The sequence below is a fragment of the Squalius cephalus genome, assembly GCF_949319135.1.
Source record: "Squalius cephalus genome assembly, chromosome: 23".
NCBI lineage: Eukaryota > Metazoa > Chordata > Actinopteri > Cypriniformes > Leuciscidae > Squalius > Squalius cephalus.
The window spans coordinates 20,969,126-20,992,960 of record NC_137144.1 but is presented as its reverse complement, the minus strand read 5'-3'; the positions used below and the strand labels follow the sequence as shown (position 1 = coordinate 20,992,960).

General features: G+C 36.2%; 2 protein-coding genes across 3 annotated transcripts in view; both read right to left on the bottom strand.

Annotated features, from left to right (window-relative positions):
* Positions 1–4,968: 4,968 nt before the first annotated feature.
* Positions 4,969–5,942, bottom strand: mespbb (mesoderm posterior bb). Its single transcript, XM_079859136.1, has 2 exons — positions 5,152–5,942; positions 4,969–5,033 (listed from the first exon to the last, which is right to left on the bottom strand). The coding sequence occupies exons 1-2, from the start codon at positions 5,875–5,877 to the stop codon at positions 4,983–4,985; spliced, it is 777 nt and encodes a 258-aa protein (XP_079715262.1). The 5' UTR covers positions 5,878–5,942; the 3' UTR covers positions 4,969–4,982.
* A 3,866-nt stretch (positions 5,943–9,808) lies between these two features.
* Positions 9,809–23,835, bottom strand: part of sv2bb (synaptic vesicle glycoprotein 2Bb) — a 29,808-nt gene continuing 15,781 nt past the window's right edge. For both annotated transcript variants that reach the window (XM_079859134.1, XM_079859135.1), the window contains exons 2-13: positions 20,963–21,660; positions 15,897–16,077; positions 15,315–15,466; positions 15,081–15,214; positions 14,097–14,186; positions 13,851–13,964; positions 13,683–13,771; positions 13,293–13,457; positions 13,062–13,195; positions 12,791–12,991; positions 11,556–11,715; positions 9,809–11,013 (exon numbers count right to left, since the gene is read on the bottom strand). In XM_079859134.1, the coding sequence (XP_079715260.1) occupies positions 10,830–11,013; positions 11,556–11,715; positions 12,791–12,991; positions 13,062–13,195; positions 13,293–13,457; positions 13,683–13,771; positions 13,851–13,964; positions 14,097–14,186; positions 15,081–15,214; positions 15,315–15,466; positions 15,897–16,077; positions 20,963–21,422 (2,064 nt within the window). In that variant the 5' untranslated portion in view covers positions 21,423–21,660 and the 3' untranslated portion in view covers positions 9,809–10,829. The remainder of the gene's footprint in view (positions 11,014–11,555; positions 11,716–12,790; positions 12,992–13,061; positions 13,196–13,292; positions 13,458–13,682; positions 13,772–13,850; positions 13,965–14,096; positions 14,187–15,080; positions 15,215–15,314; positions 15,467–15,896; positions 16,078–20,962; positions 21,661–23,835) is intronic.

Sequence of the window (23,835 nt, the reverse complement as noted above, 5' to 3'; positions counted from 1 at the left end):
AATGATTTTAATGCTATACAAATTGTATATTCTATCCTCGTCTAAACCTATCACAGAAAACTTAGTCAAAAAACACAATTTAATACGATTTATAAGCTGTTTTCTTCACGGTGATGAAAAAATGTCAAGGGTTTCAAATATTGCCATCTTTAGACATTTTGTCCCCATAATGTAGGGAATACCTGAACCACACACACACAACTTTCTGCATTTTTACATAAAAAAACTAAATTTAGTATGATTTATAAGCTGTTTTCCTCATGGGGACCAAAAAACAATGTCCTGGAAAATGTGTTGGAAATTTGGTCCACATTTTTAATGTAACCAATGCAATTTGTCCATTTTTAAATTGCATTTTTTAACCCAACATTGGGTTAGTCCATATTTGACCCAAAATTGGGTTAACACAACCCAGCAGTTTTTAGAGTGGCATAATGTACAATCTAAAAAATTGTTTAAACCCATATTATATGGACAAACCCCACCTTTGGTTTAGATTTGTAATAACTTTTTAAAACCTGTTAGGTTTGTCCATATTTGACCCAAACATGACTTGAAACAACCCAGTATTTTTTAGAGTGCATGGGTTTACCATGACCACTTTTATTTATGCATTCATTCTTTATAAAATTGTTTATTATTTGTTGTAAATGTAAGTTAATAAATTTAAATGTCTTAAGTTCTGCTTTTTATAAAATACTTGCTCTCTCAGAGTAACACATCTTTTCATGAAGTGTGTAGCCTGTAATCTGTCAGTTGTTCACAGGTTTTTGTTTAGACAACTGACGTTTACCTTTTATGACCTCATGGGAACTCAAGAAGGATATAATTTTTTTTTTAAAAACGGCATATTTGAAATGGTTGATTCTTAAAACACAGTTTTACTTAACTCAGTTTTACTTCAAATGACAATATAATTAAAACGCAACTAGTGCAAAATCGCTGTTTAAGACGCATCTGCTTTTCGATTTGAAGCCAGATGAAATATTGCTGGTTGTATATGCAGTTGTTGTTTTCTTCTCTGAGGTGTAAGGTGAGCTCTTCCTCAGGCCTGGGCTTGTGGATTACAGCTTCAGTGTGAGTAGCTCTGAGGAAATGGTTCCCAGACCACAACGTGTCACTTTTTGCTCCTTCCTGCCCCGTGCTGACCTCAAATAATTAGATTTGGACTGTTCCCAGACAACACACTGATCTGAGACAAGATCAGAAGAAATGACATTAAAAAATGAGAAAGTTCTAGGAGGTCAGAAGGGCTTTCAAATGTCCATCTGACAAAATGGTCATGGTTTTTGCATTTAACACGGTCTACTAGATTAAAAACGCAACGCAAACATCAAAAAACACAAATTGTGCGCTCAACTCATTAAAAATGTCACTGGTCACCGTTAATTCACCGAAATGTTGATTTAAAGTCTCAGACCTCCCTGCAAATGAGCTGACTTCTCCCTTTTCAAAGCGTCTTAGTTTTTCCTAAAGCATCAAAGGTCGATTAGCACATCAATGTGAAGTGTTTTTCTTATCCTCGGTTAAATGTTGATTTGAGGTAAACAACTAAATTGTCTAAATCCTTTCCTCCCAGTGCTCTGTAAACTGTGTATTGAGTTGCACATTAGCATATCAGTCACAGGGTCAAGGGTATCTAAAGCAGAGGCCTAGTTCTAATTACTCAGTATCTCGCACCTCGGGACGGTCCTGAAACGCATGCAGCGGCCCGACCCCTCTCGCATTAGAGGATTATGAAGATAAGGATGCATGAAGTTCAGGCTTTTGAAGCCGGGATCATCCACTCCAGACTTAGAGGTGCGAGATGCTCTTTTTTGTTGACCTGTAGTTCATTAAGAAGAGCTTTTATTTGCACAGGCCTGATTAGTGCTTAGCTGACGGTGAGGCTTTTGTGGAATGAGCTGGAAAGACTTTGGGAATATCATGTTATTTCTTTTGTTTTATTTGTATAGTAGAGTTTAAATAGTATTAAATATAATTTAGCTACTTGTAATCTGATAAATGTAATCTGAAAATGTAATCTGAAAATGTAATCTGAAAACGTAATGTATAATATACTAAAAAATTATTACATATAATATTTTAATAATTTCTTAACCCAGTTTTTCTGATCAAGATACAAGCTGTATTTAAGTTTCTGACTGATTTGAGTTTTTTAATGGACGATATCTCGAGTCAAAATATATTAATGCAATTTAATTATGTAAATGAGACATTAAACATGCTGAAATTAGACATTTATTTAGCAAATTTTAAACTACATTTGCTTTAAAAAACAAAATAAATGTTGAGATGAAAGCAGAATGAGCGCTTTTGATGATTAGAATATTCAAATATTTAAACAAATATTTGCTAATTATTTGACCTGGCCAAATATAAAGGTATATACCTATTTTAGAATGCTTGGAGAGAAACATGTTCCAATTAAAGGGATAGTTCACCCAAAAATTTAAATTCTGTCATCATTTACCAATCTTTATCATAATTTACCATCATTTACAATTTTGTCAAGTTGTTCTAAACCTGTATGAGTTTCTTTGTTCTGATGGAGAACAAAAATATCTTCACATAAAATAAGATATTTTGAAGAATATTGGTAACCAGACATTTGTGGTTCCCCTTTGACTTCCATAGTATGGAAAAAAAAAGCCCACTATAAAAGTCAATGGGGACCAGAATTACCAGCCGATAAGAAAAAAAATATATAATTACCAGCATTCTTCAAAATATCTTCTTTTATGTTCATCAGTAGAACAAAGAAACTCATACAGGTTTAGAACAACTTGGGTGAGTAAATAATGACAGAATTTACATTTTTGGGTGAACTATCCCTTTAAGAAACTTCTATCTGTCTCATTTAGTCCTTTAGACCACCAGAGGGCCTCAAAGGGTTTTTTTTTGTGTGTGTGTAAAATAATAATGTAAAAAAGGATGTAAAAGTTAAATGTCGTTCTTGATGTACAATTGTTCAAGAATAGTATCTTTTTAGGGAGTTTTTCTAGACATTGTCGCCTTCAGCTTACTCAATATGAGCTGCTTTGAAAAAAAAAAATATGAAAAGTCATATGCAAATAAAGTTGAATTGAATTGAAATTATTCAAATATTGGGAAGAAAAACATATTGTTGTCGTCAATAAATTTTTTTTTTTTTTTTTTCAGATTATATGTGTTTTGGCTTTTTAATAACAAATAAAAGTCAATTATATCATGTTTTGAAGAACATTTTTTTATCACACTTAATATATTTATTCATTTAATTTTCTCACAATCTTTATACATGAACACATATAGCTGCCTTTATATATTAGGAAGCATTGAACCCTCAAAAAAGGGATCATAATATTTCAATTTTATCTTGCTTAAGCAACTGTGCTGTGCTGTTTTTCTTTTTCTTTATGTTGGGTTTTAACTGCATATTAAATTAACTTTATCTGCTTGAATCTGTGGTTAATACTGGCTGCAAAAGCCCATTATCAGGATTTGGGGTGTAATTTGCATGTTAATGACTACGGTGAGACTCAAAGCTTCTCCATTAGCACTGTAACTGCCTGTCACTGGGGCCTTTTTTAGATTTCTTTAATTCTCTCCCGCAGCCTCATGGGATAGTAAAGTGCCCATCATATGCACACTTAAGAATCTCGACAGAAGTAGTATCATCCGGGTCCTTTAGCCAACTTTTTTTTTTTTTTTGAGTAGGCCTACTGTGAATTCTGACATAGGCCTACTTCTTTTTTCACACAATGTTTTTCACCTTCTAGGAAGTATGTGATTTCGAATGACATGAAGAGGAGGAGGAGTCATGCAATAAAAACATTGCTGTGCACTGTGCAGCTGCATGTGGCTTGTGGCTGTAAAATTGCGCCATCTTATGGAGACATTAGACATTTCACCACAACTAAACAAACCAATACTAACCAACTGCAGCAGGACAGCAGTGCCATCCAGCAGTCTCAGACCGGAAGTTAGGGTGGAGATTATATTATTGTTTTAGTGGTGGGTGAGGTTGGGCATTCGTTATGGTGGAGCTTATAGTTATAGTGAAGTTAGGGTTTGTGGTTGTGCAGGGTTAGGCAATCGTAAGCTCCATCCTAACTATGAAAGCGTGGCTGTGAGGGATAGACTTGCCGTGTTTTCAATGGCATCAAGTGTAGGCTAAATCTCTTAGATCACTTATAATTTTCCACAACTCATGTTGTCTGGCGTTGTTTTGTCTATACTGAAATTCTTGGAAAGATATTTTTGCAGTGTTTCTTCAGGAGAACAATCCAAAATCACATTAAACAACAGTAGGCTACAACCCACTGAAGTGACGTATGTCTATTCATCACAGTCACAGTCTCTCTTTATGAATCAAAGATGGCGCTGCTGTGAATAAGGTCTATAGTGCTACGATTCTGCAATTAGACATACTGTATCTCCAACAAACAGGGATTCCTGTTGCCATTCTGGAATAGGTTTGAGAACATATTCAAATCAATAATTATTGAAGTGAATTGCAAAAATGCTAAATTGTTATGTTAAATAATAGCCTATTATTGGCTACATTTAAAGTTTTAAAATAGGCAAACATATTTAATATATATATAAAATCAACTTTTAGCATTTTAATAATTTAACAGTCAAATGCTAATATATATATATATATATATATATATATATATATATATAAGTTGATTTTAAAAAGTGAAAACCTTTATTATTTATTTATAATTAAAATCTTGAAGTAAAAAGTTAATTTCATTTTCAATTTCAAATTAATACACAAAATCAAAACATTGACATTTAGATAATGTTTTATTATAAATATCAATAAATTAGTACTTTTGTACAAAATACATGATAACATACAAAATATATAATATTAAAATAGACATCTTAAAATAAGATAATACAATATATTAAAATACATTAAATACTGTACAGCGGAGTCCATAAAATAAAATATTTGAAAAGTTTTAAATATTAGTCCATTGAGAGTTTTATCCCCAGAATTCCGGAGCAACCGGATAGTGGACGGCTTTGTTGTAGCCCTAAAAAGAGAGGACAAAAGATGGTAAGTATTTTATACAGCATTTAGAAAGCAAAATATTCACATTTGAAAATTGAATTAACAATAAATCACGCAATATGCATAAACAAAGTACACACCTGGTATGTTGTGGCTGTATCTGCATACAAAGGGCTGGCCAGAAGAGATTCTGAGCTGGAGTTGAAGGAATCATCATAAGCAGGTGTTTCCATGAAAACCTGATGACAATCCGTTTCTGTTTGCCTCAAGACATGCTCTGAAGGTCTGAAGGTGCTTTGACACAGTTCTTGATGTGATGTGCTGAATCCCCAATACTCTGGCGTTGAATTGCCCTGATATTGAGATGATTCTTGGTATCTAGAAGCTCCAAGGTCCCTCATCTGGCAGAGAGACTCTTCGCTGAGGCCTAGTTGAGCAGACAGATAGGAGATGTAGCGGATAGTGAGGCGAAGGGTCTCGATCTTCGTCAAGGTTTGGCCGACAGGAGCCACTGAAGGAGGTAAGTAAGTCCTGAGGTGATTGAGAGCTTTGGTCAAGTCCCTCATTCTGAGCTTCTCTTTCTCGCTGGCACTCTGTCTTTGCTTGCTAGGGTTCTTGGAGCGCGTTCTTCTAGTTCCGACACGGGAACATGCGCCGTCCTGATGTAATGAACCCGAAACGGGTGCTTTGGCACCTCTGGAAGGTGGAGAAGAACTGTTTTGAAGCTGGGCTGAAGGAGAGAAGTCCACGTAGGAGGTAGGAGACACTGCCTCAGGAGATGAGATGTTGTAGAACTCAGAGTCTGAGCTCGGGCAGCTCCAGGAGTTCTGTGTGAAGTAGCGGAGGAGTGGAGAAGACACGTCCATTCTGTGTGGTTAGAGAGGGTCAGTGATGCTGGAGGGTTTGCTGGAGGGAGGATTTATACCAGCCTCAGGCCTCAGAGGTGTGAAGTGACACCTCCACAGGCCTCTCCAGGCCACCACTGTCTGTCTCAGACCAGACTACAGTGAGAGAGGGAGAGAAGTCCAGTCCCGATGTGGGAACCTACAGATATGAGTCATCAGGTAATGTGTGATTTTTCACCCCTACCCAGCATCAACTTTTTTTTCTTCTGTTTTTAACATCAAGATCTCCAGTAGTATTTGGATTATTTTCAATCCATAAATAGAAACATGATAAAGTGGTATTGAAATATATGTGAAAAAGTGGTTCATTAAAAATATTCATGCTAAGTAGCATTTGGCAAATAAAAAAAAAAGAGCAAAAATACTGTAAAGTATACAGTCAACAGTAGTCAATAAACAAGTAAAATATACAGTAGTCAATAACATGATAACATATATATATATATTTTTTTATATTTATAAAAAAATGTTTATCACTGTATATCACATGCCGCTGTCCTATGGTCAACTTTGAATAATTAGTCACAAATATTTTTGAAAATATGATCACATGATATATTTTTTAAATAAAATAAATATTATTTGTACCATATCTATCATTATTTCAAATTCCCCATGGAGTATAAATAAATATGAAATGTTATATGTAAAATCTATAAGCTTACATACGATATATATGTGTATATATATATATATATATATATATATATATATATATATATATATATATATATATATGTGTGTGTATATATATATATGTGTGTGTATATATATATGCATATATATATATATATATATATGTGTGTGTGTGTGTGTGTGTGTGTGTGTATATATATGCATATATATATATATATATATATACATGCATACATACATGCATACATACATATATACATACACACGTATGTACATACTTAAAATAAAAACTTTTTTTTTTTTTTTATAGTTTTATGCCAAATAAACATGGCATAATTTATAACAAGAAAGTTCCCTAATGCAAAGTTTTATAGCCATTGATTATCAAATAAAGGATAAATCTATACCCTGCTTTCTCTGATTATTAAGAAACCATTATACAGACGATGATGTGTGGTCAATAGGTCACAGTTGTAAGGGGACAGAGGCTTGGGTCATTCTCTCACAGCCAAGGTGTTAAACGACACCTCTAATGGGTCACATTAAAGGGAAGTCCACTGGTCAGTTGTCTGTGTGAACCTTTAATGGAATTTCACACCACACATGTAACTGGGCTAATGAGGCTGGCTAAACAATATTAAGAGCCATCACATTAATATACTGCCATTGAAAAGACTTTTGAGAAATAAATCCCACTGATTTGTAGACTGTTAAAAGCTTTTAGATTCCATTTTGTAAACTTTGATTAGCATTAGCATTGATTAGCATAGTGTGCTGCAACATGTGCTGCTAATTTCAAATTTATAAAATGGCTCAAAACACTCAAAATCAATAACTTGTGATTTGAAAACACCTTAGAAAGCTATTGACTACATATTTGGACTCTTTGAAGGTGTGTGGGTGAGTGTGTGGGAGTTTTGAGATGCCACTGTTTAGACTGGCACCTCGAAGTGGCACCTTGAGAACTACTATAGGTGCTAAACCTGTGAGACACAGTTCACGAGAGTCTCCGTGACCTCGCCGAGATCAAGTCAAGAGTTCATCTTCTCAGAATCACTCAAGTGCACTTAAAGCCACTGTATTCAACAATAACTAATACAATCAGTTGATTTTCAGAAGTATCTATTTGCCGCTCTGCAGTAGGGGAGAAAACAGATAAAAGATTTAACATCAATATAACCTAATGCACAGTGCAAGGATATCAGGTTCCCAAAGTAATGGCCAGTGACAAGAATATATACATATTAATATATATATATATATATATATATATATATACAATATATATACAAACTGTGCAATATTAATATTAATAAGAAATTTTTCTTGAGCATCAAATCAGCATATTGTGACACTGAAGACTGGAGTAATGATGCTGAAAATTCAGCTTTGCCATCACAGGAATAAATTACATTTCAAAATATATTAAAATAGACAACAGCTATTTTAAATTGTAATAATATTTCACAATATTAGTGTTTTTTCTGTATTTTAAAATGCAGTCTTGGTGAGCATAGGAGACTTCTTTCAAAAACATAAAATATCTTTCTGACCCTATACTTTTGAATGGTGTATTTTTACTAATCCGGCAAATATAGTTTGTGTTGCAGCAGGTTGTTGAGACATCTCAGCTAACATCTGAGTTTTTGCACGATGACTTGTCCTTTCAAGGCCTTGGTATGACCTTTGTGATTGTGAACTTTCCGTACCCTGGTCTCGAGAGAGCCGAGAGGTGCCAGGACTGTGGTGATCTTTGGCACCTCAGAGGCATGGAGAGCGAGACAGTTAGAATCTATTAGTTCAAAGTCTTATAAGACCACAGCGTTCATCTTTTCACAATCTCAAAAGGAAAGAAATGACTATTTTATTAAGGCCCATGTTTCTATTCAATCCTACCATTTAAAGCAACAACTTTTATCCAAATCAACCTCTCAACCTTCCCATGGGAACTACAATGTTTTCTCTTTTTTTTTCCTCCTCTCATGGCCTGCAGCATTTTGCACCCTGAGTGTGAATCAAAACAAAATATCTTGAGACAGAGGTGCTGCAAATCAGGAGAAACATGACATTGCATTGTGAGAACGACACAAGTATGTGGTGCCCAATGTGCAAAAACTATCAACAATCTAGTATTTGTTATGCACTCATTTTTTGACCAGAATCTGCATGTAAAATGATCTTTGCACTCATCTTTTTGCATATTTTCCCACCCACTTCCACTGTTCCAGTGACCGTAAGAGCTGAATAGCTTGTCTACAAACTAAAACCTCTCAACCAAGCGAAAAAAAGGGACTCTGCTCCAACTCCATTTCCCATGTCTTGTTGTTACATCTTTCACAGAGTTGCTCAAACCCCAGGACAAAATGAGCTGGCAGGCAGAGGAAAGTTTTCAGCCAAAAAAAAAAAAAAAAAAAAAAAAAATCACTGTGCAAATCACATGTTTTTTTAAAATTCATAATATACAGACACAAAACAAAAACACCAGAATGGAAAACAAACAAAAAAATTATTTCTGTGACAGACAGAAAATATTTCCAAATAAATATGCTATTAAAATGAAAAAGCAAGTAATAATAATACTATTTTGTTACATTTATATAACGCTTTCTGGGGACTCAAAGCACATATGGAAGGTGTGAATCTCCTCAACCACCACCAATGTGCAGCATCCACCTTGATGATAGGACGGCAGCCATACTGCGCCAGAACGCCCACCACACACCAGCTTACTGGTGGAGAGGAGACGGAGTGCTAAATATGTATTATGCAGAGTTTATTGTTAATTATGCATGACAAGAAAGAGGTTTTCATTGAATTATTCAGCCTTTAATCAACTTTTCTAAAGTTTATCTTCAACCTATCAACCGGTCCAATCTTTCAGGCGTATAAATTTAATTCTGGTGCATGTATTGATTTTTAAAGCAAAACAGTAATAACATCCATAGCTTTGTTCGGTGACAGCTTTATAATAGATAGTAGTCATTCACCCTTATGTCTTTCCAAACCTGTTTGACTTCATTTCTACACAAAATAACCGTTTTTTGTCCATACAATGAAAGTCAATGGGGTCCAAAAACAATATTGGGCTCATTTGACTTTAATTGTATTCCACATTATTTTGTGTTCCACAAAACAAAAAGTCATACAGGTTTGGGAAGACATGAGGGTGACTAAATTAAGATGGATTCTTTATTTTTGGGTGTACTGTCCTTCCTATAACCGGCTCATTGATGTCGAACAGAAATGATACAGGTTTCCAATGACTAGTATGATCTAACCGGTTTTATTTGCAGTGAGACATACATTAGATCATCCAGACAGCACATTGACACAAACATTACTTTGTAAGTTACACACATGCAACTCAGTCAACAACAAGTACAGATATGTGGCTCTGTGAAGCTTAAGTCCAAAGTGACAAAACCGTTCCACTTTTTCAGGATTCACAGGATGCAAAATAATAAAATAAAAGGGCGGTAGAGAAAGAGAGTGAGAGAGCACTAAGAAACAACACATTTAGTGAAAGGCAAGGTAAAAATGAGGCTAGCTTTGTAAGGTACTCCGCCAGATTGGGCGATTTACAGTCAATAAAGCAAAAATAGAAAATGGAGGAAGCACACGTAATGGTTTCCGCAGTGACCTAACAAACATAAGCGCACATTCTGCACCGAGCATCCGAACGTACAGCAACACATTGAGATCAGTCTCTTGACATACAGTGGGACACTTGCAAACTCACAGGACAGAAATACGCCTTTTTTCAGGCGGAGATTATATCATAAGCAAAGGCAGAGGATGAGACGCTAGCAAATTACAAGCTATGGAATAAGATAAAAAGAAAATTCTTCAACAGTACCTGAATTTTTTGACCAAGAAATGGCACAGGATTGAGACTTCCATGACTCAGATTACTCCAAGCAAATCTGGGACAATTAAATTTTTCTTTGGAGAGTTTTTTCTCTATAATACTCCCTGTAGACTTTTCTGAAACTATATAGCTGGAGCAGATTTTTTGGGGGTTGCAAATGACCAAACAGGCCTTTAACATACTGTCTATGAAATATCAGGCATATCAATCAATTGTTGACTAGGGGTAAAACCATAATTTGGTCCTTGTAGTTTTTTGAATATTGGAGTTTGTTGACACTATATCACATATTATTAGTATTTTGCTTGTTTGTTTTTGAATAAACCCAATTTTACACATGCCAGCAGTTGTTATCTCCACACTAATAGTCATATAGAACGGCCTGGACCAAACGTTCAGCTTCAGATTTTCACAGCAAGATCTTCTCCCTGGTCTCAGGCAGTTTCAGGGCCACCAGTCCACCACCGACCAGAGCACCGAAGGACAGAAGAATGGGGATGACTTTGGTAATGCCAACGAATGACGCGAAAATTGAGCTTCCCAATATAGCCGCCAACTTACAAATGGCATTTAAGGCTCCAAACGCTGTGGCTCTGTAAGAAACGTTGAGAACAGGAATTAAAAAGATGTTTACTACTTTAAGGGCCAGATTTACTGAATGGCAAATTAGTGTACGTCCACAATCTAAAAAAAGCGCCGATGGGAGTGGGAAGTTCTTTGGGTGTCATGTCAGGCTCAACATTGATATTTGTACCATCTTTTACCACCTTTTTTGAGCACTAAAAAAATAGCACAAATAGCACTAAATTGACTAGCGCAAACATCACATGGCATGATTCATTTAAACATTAAAAAAAACGCCCAAAAATCTAGTGGTCTGACAGGTCATGGTCAAGCACAAAAATAACGTTTTCATGCATTTGAATAGCTAATTCCTCATTGCCTGTCTTTAGGAAATCCTGACAGTAGTTTTTTTAATTGCCCTAAAAGTAAATTGTACTAAAGAAAATTTAACAAACAATTATACTATTATTTCATTAAGCCCAACTATCTGTACCATTGTTTGCAAAGTCGAAATAACAAAGCTAGATAATATGACATGTAGTGTGTAATATGCGGCATGTATTTTATATACCTTTTTGAAGCTGGGTAGAGTTCCACGGTGATGACTTGAATGCCGTTCCATGCTGCTACGCTAACACCACAAAACAGACACTGCCAGGCTATAATGGCTGCCTGACTAAAGCTCAAGAAAAGGAAAAAGGTACATCCAGCAGAAATAAGCATCGAACCACCTGTAGAAAGAAGAAAAAGTGGTTTTCACAGGCTTGTCTTGGTTGGAAAAAACATTAGTGACAGATTGCAAGCTATTAGATCTAAAAATATGGATGACACCGCAAAAACATATAAGAAAGTTTTGATAACATTCCCTTTAAAGGGTGAGTTCACCAAAAAATGAAAATTATCCCATAATTTACTCACCCTCAAGCCTTAGGATGTATATGATTTCTTCTTTCAGACAAACACAATCGAAGTTAAATAAAAAAATATTCTGGCTCTTCCAAGCTTTATAATGGGAGTGAATGGTATCTTAGATTTTGAAGGCCAAACAAAGTGCATCTATCCATCATAAAAGGTATCCATACTGCTCCAGGGTGTTAATAACTTCTGAAGGCATAGGTCATATAGGTCACTCTTTCGCCGGAACTAGACTCGCATATGGCCTTTACTGGAAGCCAGTTATAAAAAGAGATATTTTTCTTACAAAAACGCACCGCTTTGCTTCAGAAGGCCTTTATTAACCCCCTGGAGCCGAATGGATTACTTTTATGATGGATGGATGCACTTTTTTTGGCTTCAAAATCTAAGGTGCCATTCACTCCCATTATATTTTTTTTATGTAATTCCGATTTTGTTTGGCTGAAAGACAAAATTCATATACATCTAGAATGCCTTGAGGGAGAGTAAATTATGGGATAATGTTCATTTTTGGGTAAACTAACCCTTTAAGTTCTGAAAAAGTAATTTCTGAATGTCCCCTGAACGTTCAAAACGTCGCCCCAACATTCCCATAAAGATTTGCAAACATTATGGGAATGTATACTTTTGAATGTTTTTGAATGTTCGGAAACAAATGGTTACATTTAAAAAAATTTAGACGAACATCCAACTAAAACATTTAAGAAACAAACGTTCCATGAATGGTGTATAAATATTTTTTTAGCGCTGATGTTTTAAGACCATTATTAAAGACCAGATAACTTTGAACAAATGATCTATTGATGTAACTGGAAGAACATTTGTTCGTAACTTAAGGAGAACCTTGCCAGAACGTCTTCTAACAGAACTTTGTCAGCAGGGTAAGCTCACCTATAATCTTGATTCGTCCAATTTTGTCCATGAAGAGTGCTGAGATGATATTTCCAGGCAACACGGCTAAGCTGCCTAAGAAGCTGACCAAGTAGATGAGGACGTCGTTCTCATCCTCATAGTCTAAATGGCATCCCTTCTTGTTGTGTAAGAAAGTGACGTTCTCAAATGTACAGTCAATGAACTTTTCTTCATATAAGTCTGTGGAAATTAAGAAACCATGAGGCCAAGTGTGCTAAAACAACTCTGGATAGTGGGTAAGATCTCTTACCTGTGTCGTTAAACACGGTACTGCGGATGGTGCAGTTCTCAAAAAACGTTTCTGTGGATCGGATGTTCTCGAATAAGCAGTCCACGAACAAGGAGTCTTCAAACTTCACAGACTTCATCTCAATGTTGATGAATCTGCATGAAAGTCCACAACACACATTGAGAAACTGACAATAAAAAAAAAAGCATTCATGGATAACAGACGTCGCAGATGGTGTTTCTGTCAACGTACTTGTCGTTGATGTATTCTCCTTCTCTATGGACTTGGTTTTCCAAGGAAAAGTTGAAATGAAAATGCTCCACCTTCTCCCGATGAAACACTTTCAGCTTGGATTCATACTCCTCGTGCTGGAGGTGTTTGACCATGTCAGGAAACCACACCGAAAGCCCGTAATAACTGAAATATACCACAAGAAAGACAAGAAATTAAATGTATAGTGTAAGTGTGAATACTCCACCAATGGTGTGAGTTTGGGGGAGGAACTATCTGTTTTTCTGACCAATGGCTGAGAGAGTGGGTGTTCTGGTATTGCAGTTCCATTTTCTGACACCAAAGGTGCTAACATTTACCACCAGTGTTTCAGAAATCAAGACTAATTAGGAATTAGTAAAAATGCTTTACCTAAATGCCATAGTGAACCATATGATGGCCATTAGCAGAGTAGCGAGTCTTAGATCACGACCCAAGAGGGACAAAATATTTTTGATGACCTGCACACAAAAATAGCTTATTTTAAGATTACACACTGAATAACTTAAGGTCAACTGAACTGTTAGCTTTTTAGTTTACCAGCTTGGTCAGTGTCAAAGTTCGAACCCCCCATCTCTGGAAAGCAGTTCCAGTTGCAGACTGAATCTCAATAAACTCATCTTCCTGTGTCTTTGGAGTCTTGATATGAGTTACCTGGAAAAAATTATTCAATATTTTTAAGGCATTATGGTAAAAGACAGATTTCACCATGTTATCATAGTAGATATAATTGCATTACATTTTATTACAAACATCAAATCAGCTCTTAAAAATCATTAAACTTACAGTAAACACTCTCTCAGGTTCTCCTTTGGCTCTCCAGTTGGTGTCATGAACCTGTTTCAGGATCATCCAGGCCTCATCATGTTTAGCATTCTGGAAGAGACAGATATTGTTTTCTCACAGCTGTGTCAATATTACTCATAATGGCTTGAGTTGTGAGATACATACACTACCATTAAAAGTTTGGGGTCAGAACTGGGGTCAGAATTATCAGAACTGACATTAGAAAAATGTATAATGTTCCAAAAGATTTCTATTTTAAATTTTTTGAATTTTAAATTTATCAAATAATTCTGGAAAAAAAGGATTAGCTATGGTTTCAAAAAAAAAAAAAAAGGCGTTCTTGAACACCAAATTTAGCTTTGTCATCATATTAATAAATAAATGATGTCAAATATTAAAATGAAAAGTATTATTATTTCACAATATCACTGCTTTTACTGTTTTGTTTTTTTATATTGAGACTTCTTTCAAAAACATTAAAGAAATTAATTGTACTGACCCCAAACTTTTGAATGGTAGTATAGTTTAACAAGTTCAAGCAACAACTACATGTGCTTACATGCATTTGTATTTATACATTTAAAGATACACAATACACTTTTTGTGTGTTTCAAAACCTAGCATAATTAAAATCCTGCATATAAGACTTGTGAAAAATAAGCTAAAGGTGAAATCTTGATTGTAAATAAACCTTTTCACTCAGTACTGAAATAAATAGTGTAATTAAAATAATATTATTTTACCCTCATTAATATTCATGTGTGCTGTGGGTTTGTTTATTAGAGTATCACTTGGTTAACTTAGCATCATGCTAATGTCAAACTTAGCTCAAGATTTGTGTGGAGTGAGTTGCAGCCTATCAAGAATGTTCCAAATCGATCACTTATGACGGGTTATGATGCCGTCTGTGTAGGTAGTAAGAAGCGAGACAGCTCACTAGGTCTTTGAACAAAGCTTTTGTATAGATGAAATATAGTTATGTACCTCCAGCAGGAAGCGTGGGCTCTCAGGCATGAACATTAGCCCAACAAAAGCTGCTATTGCTGGGAGAGCACAGACCAACACAAATACCCTCCAGCTGTGGAACTGGAACTCAGAGCCCATACTGAAACCCCAGCCTGAAATACAGCAAAACACAAGCAATAAACATAAATACAAGGGGGAAAAAAGGAACTTTATCCTTACACCGCTCTACAATTACAAGGTATATGTTTGTACCATATCGAGGGATGATGCCCCAGGCTGTGAAGGAGGCGTAGATGCCCCCCATCATCCAGAACATGCAGAGCCAGCTGAGATGTTCTCCTCTCTTATCCATCTGCAGGAACTCAGAGAAGTACGAGTACACGATTGGGACGGAGCCCCCGATCCTGCAAGAAAACACAGGACAGCAGTCATCTTACAATGCAATTATTCATATACCTGAAAACCTCGTTCACAAAACCTCCATAAATGGCCACGGGAGCATATTGAGGAGAACTCTAAAGTCAGGATACAGCCCTTAGGCTTTTATTGCTTGAAAATACTACCAGAGGCAGCTAGATTGAGAGTCCCCTGTGGATCAGTAGCCTACTGTAATTACTGCCCAGCCTCGCTTGGTTTAAATTAGATGTTGAGCCGAGGGAGAAAGGCCTGAGCCTGGACAAGCCTGATTTACAGTAGGGCTCAAGCTCCAATGGAAAACAATGACTTATTATCATGCAATTATATGGCTTCGAAGGTGGAGGGCAGACCCAAGTGTTTTTTCTTGATATACCATTCCTTCTCTTTCTTTCTTTGCTTTTTTCCCCTCCAGCTTACCCAAATCCAGAGAACAGCCTGAAGAACAGGAAGAAGCCGTATCCCTGGGCGAACGAGGAGAAGAAGGCAGAGATGCAGTTCATGGCCAGGACGATGACCAGACATTTCCGTCGGCCCACTTTATCAGCCAGGCCACCCCAAAAAAATGCTCCAAACATCATTCCTAGAAATACTATCAAACCTGCAGGGGAAACAACAAACCATGTGAGATCAACTGACTAATAGATACGTTAAATATATATTTATACATAAAGATATAATAAATAATATTATTATAAATATTACATAATATTTGAACATTATACGATTATATTTTAATATTATTTAAAATATTATTTGTTTAAAATATTTACAATGTAAAAACTACACATACATACAGAAATAAATACTTTAATGTTTAATTACATTTAATTGAACTAAATAATTTGTTATTTATTCATGTGTTTATTTATTGGTACGTTTCAAACATTTTTAGTAGACAAATTGTTTGAGTACCTCTAGGGGGCGCCATCTCCCTCCTTTCCTTCTTGTTAGTGTGCATTAGGATTCTGATCACCCCTCAAAATAGTTTTTCTGTGCAGTGTTTACTTTCAATAACTCTCATCTAATGAGATTTGATAGAGCCTACATGTGTTTTTTTAAATGACATAGACTTAAAGGGATAGTTCACCCAAAAATGAAAATTCTGTCATCATTTACTCACCCTCAAGTTGTTTCAAACCTGTAAGAATTTATTTTTTCTGCTGAACACAAAAGAAGATATTTTGAAAAATGTCTGTAACCAAACTGTTGATGGACCCCATTGACTTCCATAGTATTTTTTTTTTTCCTACTATGGGGTCCATCAACTGTTTGGTTACAGACATTTTTCAAAATATCTTTTGTGTTCAGCAGAAAAAAGAAATTCTTACAGGTTTGAAACAACTTGAGGGTGAGTAAATGATGACAGAATTTTCATTTTTGGGTGAACTATCCCTTTAAGATCAGAACTCAAGTAACCACAATCAACTTAAGCTAATGCAGTGTCAGAAATAGAGGGAAAAGAACATCAAATGAGCAGTCACAATGTTAAGTGATTGCAATAAAAGGTTCTGCGGTTCTGGGCTGTGTTTCCTAAAAGCATTGTAAGCCTAAGTTGATCGTAGAGACCATTGGTGGCAATTGTTCTATCAACTTAGGCTTACGATGGGAAACCAGCCCAGGTCAATCTTAATGAGTGCGAGTGGGTGTTCAGAAGCTATAGCAGGACTCACAGGTGTGCTATTAGGCTGACACAGCATGTTTAGTGATTGTACCTGTCAGCGGGGTGCTCACTTAAGAGAACACTGAAAGAGCTGGCATTCAATTTGAACCTTTGCGCAAATGTCGATGGTGGAGGCACATTATCATTATGCCAGTAGATTAACTTTTTTTGAAAGGCGAGATTATAACAATTATACTTCAAGAATGCAAAAGAAATTGAAAAGGTTTCATTTTAATCATGATTCAACACTGAAGCTATAGTTTTTATCTCAAACACTAGCGAATTTGATGAAATCTTTTCCGCATAATGCACACCCCCAAGAAGCACGAGGGCCTGGCGTTGAGTACAGATGGTCATGTGGTGAAGGGTGTCGGACTGGTGGAAGAGTGACAGCACAGTCCTCTCTGAGCAGATCAACATATGGAGCTGAGCTGCCATTATCCCCCACCACTCAGCGTGAGGATCCTCCCAGCATCCCATTGGTCAGCCTTAATCCGCAGAGTCACGCAGTCGTGACAATGTTTCAGAGCCAAAATGAGGGCTGTGGCTTTATTGCCATTCATATTTAAATGAGAACTTGAGTTTATATTGCCAGGGCTGAAGGTGATGTGTGTCATCTGTTCAATACTTTCACATATCCCAAATTAATATGCAGACTATAAATAAGATATTCGTAGGCTGATTCCACCGAGAACTAAAAACACTTGGCGCTTTCAAAACATTGCTGTGTTTGTTTGAGAATTCCGACCAGGCTGACATAGCAACACTGACTCGACCAATGGCATGAGTTCGGGCGGGGTTATTTGTTTTTTGGGGACCAATGAAAGATAAAGGAGGGTCCAGGAATCTATTTCAATTTAAATTATGAAATTGCTTTAGCTTAGCTGGAACTTTTTGTTACAGTGTTTCACTGAAAATCAGGTACAGATGAGACACTTTGAAAGACTAGCTGAGTATTTGTCAATTTTTTTTTTTTTTTTTTTTACTTTATTAGTAAGGCAGACTAGTCTTATATTTGTAAAAAAAAAAAAATCAATCTTTTGAGTAATGATATTTTTAGCTGATGTTTAATTATCATGTTGTGCTTCAGCTGCTCCCTGTCAAACCAGCCTAATTATTCAGGCATAAAAGTGCAGTCACATAAGCGTTCACATTTTCTGTGAAATTTTGCTGGCAAAGATGGTCCATTGTTTATTTTTTCTTATCTATCAAGATAATATTGTCTATAAAAGGTGTAGCAATGCATAAAGCAGAGCTCACACAGAAGTCACTTTCAAACCAAGCAGCTTTCTGTTGGTCAGGATGGCGAATCCACATGACTACTGAACTCAAAACAAAATCCGTGAGGGAAATCTTTCGGCCTAACGTGAAATTCCAGATTTCGTTGATTCCTATCAAAAATTCACCAAACAATGGTAAATGTGACCGCACTTCAAAAGCGATTAGTTGACTAGCATTACCCACCACTTGGATATTTCTGCACACCACTAAAATCAATGTAAACTCTGCAGCGTCATGAAATCTGGCACAGTGCTAGGCCAAAAAATGAAAACAACTATGAAAACCTGTAAAGTGGCAGATCCATCTACAAAACTTCATGTTCAGTTCTAGACCTGCAAAAGGCTTTAATGTCTCTATAAAGATGGCAGATCAGAACCAACACTGTTAAGTATATGAAAAAGCGAGTGATGAATATAACTCGATGGAGATTGCAGGGGGAGGTGAGCACAGGATTATGTATCAGAGCAAGGTCAGAAGAGAAGCTATCGATCTGTCGGGCTACTGCTGACTCAGTGGTCCTCCACCGACGGGCATGCAGGATGAAAAGTGCTCACTCATTCTGGCTCCCTGAAGCTCACAGACAGTCTTTACTCTCTCATACACGCTGCTTCTGCACACACATCAATATCACTTAATCAAACAGGGGGGAGGTTTTGCACTCTCACCTCTGGTGCCTTGAAAAAATGCAATCTGATAGACAGATTTGTAGATTGCCTTCATTATTACAAGGTAAGTCAAAGTCTTTAAATCTGGCTTCATGTAGTAACTATTGAATTAAAGAAAGTAGATAAATAAAAAAATCTCTGAATCAGGTATATCTCTGAAGTGAGATCAAAAAGCTGTAAAAACTGTGTTATTATTAAAAAAAACTTATTATTTATGAAGTGTTCTAGTTTCTGAAGCTGTTCAGAAACTATATATATATATATATATATATATATATATATATATATATATATATATATATATATATATATATATATATATATATATATATATAGATCTTGCTTCTCAAACTCTCCCTTTATTGTTGATAGTAATTTATTCAGGGCCAATATTACAGATGAATTTTAAGTTTAGCTCAAAATAAAACATTGTAAAACACTAAATTAATGTCTGATTTTATCTTTTGAAAATAAAATAGCAACTAAATAAAAATAATGCAAATGAAATCAAATAATAAACAATTTTTTCCAAGTTATACCATAGCTTCGGTTTCATAGGGACAATATTTTTGGGGTACAAAAAAGACAACTTTCCAACACTCCGATTTCTATGCTTGCTTGGTCTTGCTTAATTGTTTCTCTGAGGCTTTAGTTTGGCTGAAAACTAACCCATCTTAGTCTTACCGTTGGGAGTCACGAGTCAGTTCCCCCAACTTGCTTTACTTAGCAAGAACGGATTGATGTAAGGCCGAGTGCGAAACCCAGTTGCAATGAATCTTAACCGTCGAGTGCTCCATTAGCTAATTTGAGAACATTCTTAATTGATGGTCTCCTTAAGTAGCAGTTGGCTAAAATAACTGTATATGCATTCACTCAGGTCTGCTTAAATTCACAAAACCACTAGGATTAATTAAATTAAAACATTTTCAGCAGCATGGCCATATGGAAAAGCATCCAGAACTCTATAACCAGCTAAAATGTAAAAAAAGATGCAGGAAAAAGGATATCTGCACACCCACCCATAAAACAACACCATACACTGAGTTCATGTAAAGTTCATGTAATTTCTGATCATTTTAATTTAAATTGTAACTGAGATGGGCTAACAATGGGATGCTAGCTGTATAGCCTACCATCTGCTACAGTACGTTTAAAAATAGTATGTGAAACAGTGCACATTATGCAGTGCTAAAGGTTTCAAATAGTATTACACTACATTTTATTCCCACAACCTCACTGCATGTTTACTTCAGCTGATGGTGTCCGGTTAACATTTATGCTAAATACTGTTATTTAGCATTTTGTTTATGGCTGCATCTAATATAGCATACTTTACTATACAGTCTGTGAAAAACAGTATGTGAACAGAGTCTGAATTCACAGTATAACAAAATAAAGTAGGCGAGATTTTGAAGTGAGCATATGGACACTTTACCATCCCATGAGGCCACAGGAGAGGATTTGTGACGGTGAAGTGACGCATCTGACTCTGGTAGGTCACATGATAATGACAACATGACAAATGTAGCATGTCCAGATTACTATATATATATATATATATATATATATATATATATATATATATATATATATATATATATATATATATAGGCTAAGTATGCCAGCATTCCCATATATATATATATATATAGGCTAAGTATGTTCTATATAGAATACTATATAAAACAAAAGTTAGCAGCCTGATAGGTTGTTAGCAGAGGAAGTGTGTGCAATGTATTATGGGAAACCAGTAGATAGCGCAGTATACTGCCGATTTTGGCTAATTTAGTGGATCATTCATGTGTCTTGTGTCAACTGCATAAATACTGAAAGTAGTATGATAGGATGCTATTCCGAACTCTAAAATGGTGACTTACCCAGCATTCCCTTCTCAGAATGGGACAAACACATGTCTTTCTCCGCACTGGGTAACACCAAGGCCACTACAAAGCACTCCACGCTGTCCGCCATTAGCGCCAGACCCAACACCACGAACAGGGTCCACTGGAATCTCCCGTGTCCACAGTCCTCCATGATGTCCTCGTATTGTTCAGCCAGCTCCTCCTGATCTGACACGGTGTCCGCCGTTGTCCTCGCTTTCGCTCTCGCCGCCCTCCTGGCAGTCTTGGCCTCATCTGGATGTGGGATGCCCTGGTACTCCCCTTCATACATTTGATCATCTTCATCATGTCCCTCAGTGGCGTCACTGGCGGCATCTTCCTCTTGGGGAGGGTAGTCAGTCTGATAACCGTAGCCGTCCGGTCCTCCCTGTCCATATGTCCCATAGCTGTCTCCGTCTCCCTGGTGGTAAACGTTGTTGTGGTAGGGGTCCGCCATTCTTTCAGATATGTTCTTACTTAAACTGCACGTCGGAGCCTATATGGGCATAATCCGTAGTTGATATGGTTTGTGTCTGTGTTCGTTTGAACTTCCTGCGTGTTTACAGCTAAATAAATCTTGAGAGGTCGTCGAGGCTCCAATCAAATGGGTCTCTTGAGTTTGACTGTAAGGATAGCAGTTGGTAACTTCTAATCACCTTTGATTTTCTGAGCTCTCATTGGGCCACATGCTGAGCCTGCAAATGGAAATAAACACTGAATCAACAACACATAACCTTGAAAAAATGCTTCAACATCAAGCATAAATGAAGGACACATTTGAACTTTATACACACTCTCTCATGATATAAATTACAGGCTTCTTAACCAGGGCTGCGTTTCCCAAAAGCATCGTAAGTTGTTCGTTGAGACCATTGGTGGCAATTGTTCAACAATCGATTTGGGCTTACGATGCTTTTGGGAAACGCAGCCTAGGCTAAAAAATTTGACATCAGTGGTTTGGCTGATGTCAAAACTGTTTATTTTTGAAACATGAGTGGGAACCAAGGAACCACAATGGATTGAAAATGGTGATCTGGGGTAATGATGGTGAAATGATGCCTTGAGAAGCACAGAGGCTTTCTTATCAACTGTTTTGTAAAACAGTCAAACTTACTCAAAGCTTTTCAACATGATGCATGTTGCTGTCAAATAGTGGTCAAAAAGATGAAAAAGATGATTGTTTAACATCTGTCTCTACAACCGACTCTTTTATTTTAAACATTTTATCTATCTATCTATCTATCTATCTATCTATCTATCTATCTATCTATCTATCTATCTATCTATCTATCTATCTATCTATCTATCTATCTATCTATACACACATACATTTAAAAATAGTAATAAATTACATCTACAAAGTAGCTTAGGTGTATTGGCAATGTTTTTTTTAATTTTTTTAATTTTTTTAAATTTTTAATTTTCAATATTCCTATCTAATATCAAATTAGCAGCTCTTATTGTAATGTTGTAAGATGTTTAATTGTATGATTGTTGATATTTAGTCACAATGAGAGTTCAGTAAAATATGCATAACAGGCAATATACAGTAAGTGCAATAAACATGCATTCCTGAACAAAATCAGCCCTTTTCCTTTTACTGTAAAGCATGTCACACTATTAAATGTTCCTTCCGTTGTTTCACACTAACTAAATCTGCTTACTAATGAAACCCAGGCCTGTCAGAAGACACAGAGGCCTCTTCTCATTTATTGACAGCTGTTTGGGTCTCCGCTAATGCAGCAAATGAGATTGGTCTCACTCGACACGATTCTAGCTGTCTTTCTGGCTCAAGTGAGGATTTACCCAAGAATCCTGTGCATATCTTATTCCCACTGTGGTCCATATATTCACATCACCAGCAGGCAGACATGCTGTGAATTACAATGTAGAGGATGTACTCCACCATACATATGTTAATGCCATCCGTCCAGTATGCTACTACATAATGCCTGTGGACTCATTACAGGAAATGTTGCTAGCTGAGACACTCATGAATAAGGTGTGAGGGTTATTAGTTCAGTTAAACAAGGACCTTCATTTAAATATCTTTGGTCAGAGCAAGATGGTACAAGTGGGATCATCCTTTGAATTGCTCATTTGAATAATTGTATAATGAATGACGAGGTCATACACATGAGGCTGTTCCAGATTAATTAGCGCTGATGAAGAAGACATGAAAATGATCGCTTCGGATTTGTTTAAATTAATTATATTTATGACATCTTTATGGCTTTAATTATACAGGAAATACAGCAGAGAGAGAGAGAGAGAGAGAGAGAGAGTGCATGCAAAAAATAATATGAAACATTGTTAGGAGCATGTGTGCTAAGGGGGTCTGCTAACTGAGCTAGCCATTAGCATCCCATTTATAGTCCTAAAACATTCACTAGTAGCCATCCTGAGCTGTGATGTCAAAGGATAAAAAGTACATTTTATGCTTTTAAGTGCAGTCACTAGCAAAAAAGTCTAATGTCATTTAATGGAATAGGGGAGCGCGGGGCACAACCTAACGCGGGGTTAGTTGTAACACGCTTGTTTTAAATACTTCCGCACATGCTTGGATGACGGAACTTTGTGTATTTACTAGTTGCCATATCAACACTACATAGAAAAAAAAATCCGCCAAAATTATTTCTATTTTGGAAGATATCCATAGACATTTATTAAACCATAGCAAAAGTAAATTTCTTACTTAAGTTAATTTTTCATCTCTATTTTTTGTGTTTATTTAAAATAAGACAAATCTGATATTATTTTAATCTCCAAGATGTTATTTAACAATTGAGATAGTTATTTAATGCTCCGCTAACTAGCAGAAGACACTAGCAGGGTTTAAATCCCAGTTGTGCAGGCGAGGGCATGTTGTA

Coding starts and splice junctions, on each gene's coding strand:
- mespbb (XM_079859136.1), bottom strand. CDS start 5,877: ATGGACGTGTCTTCTCCACTCCTCCGCTACTTCACACAGAACTCCTGG. Junction 5,034..5,151: donor ATACAGCCACAACATACCAG/GTGTGTACTTTG, acceptor CTCTCTTTTTAG/GGCTACAACAAAGCCGTCCA.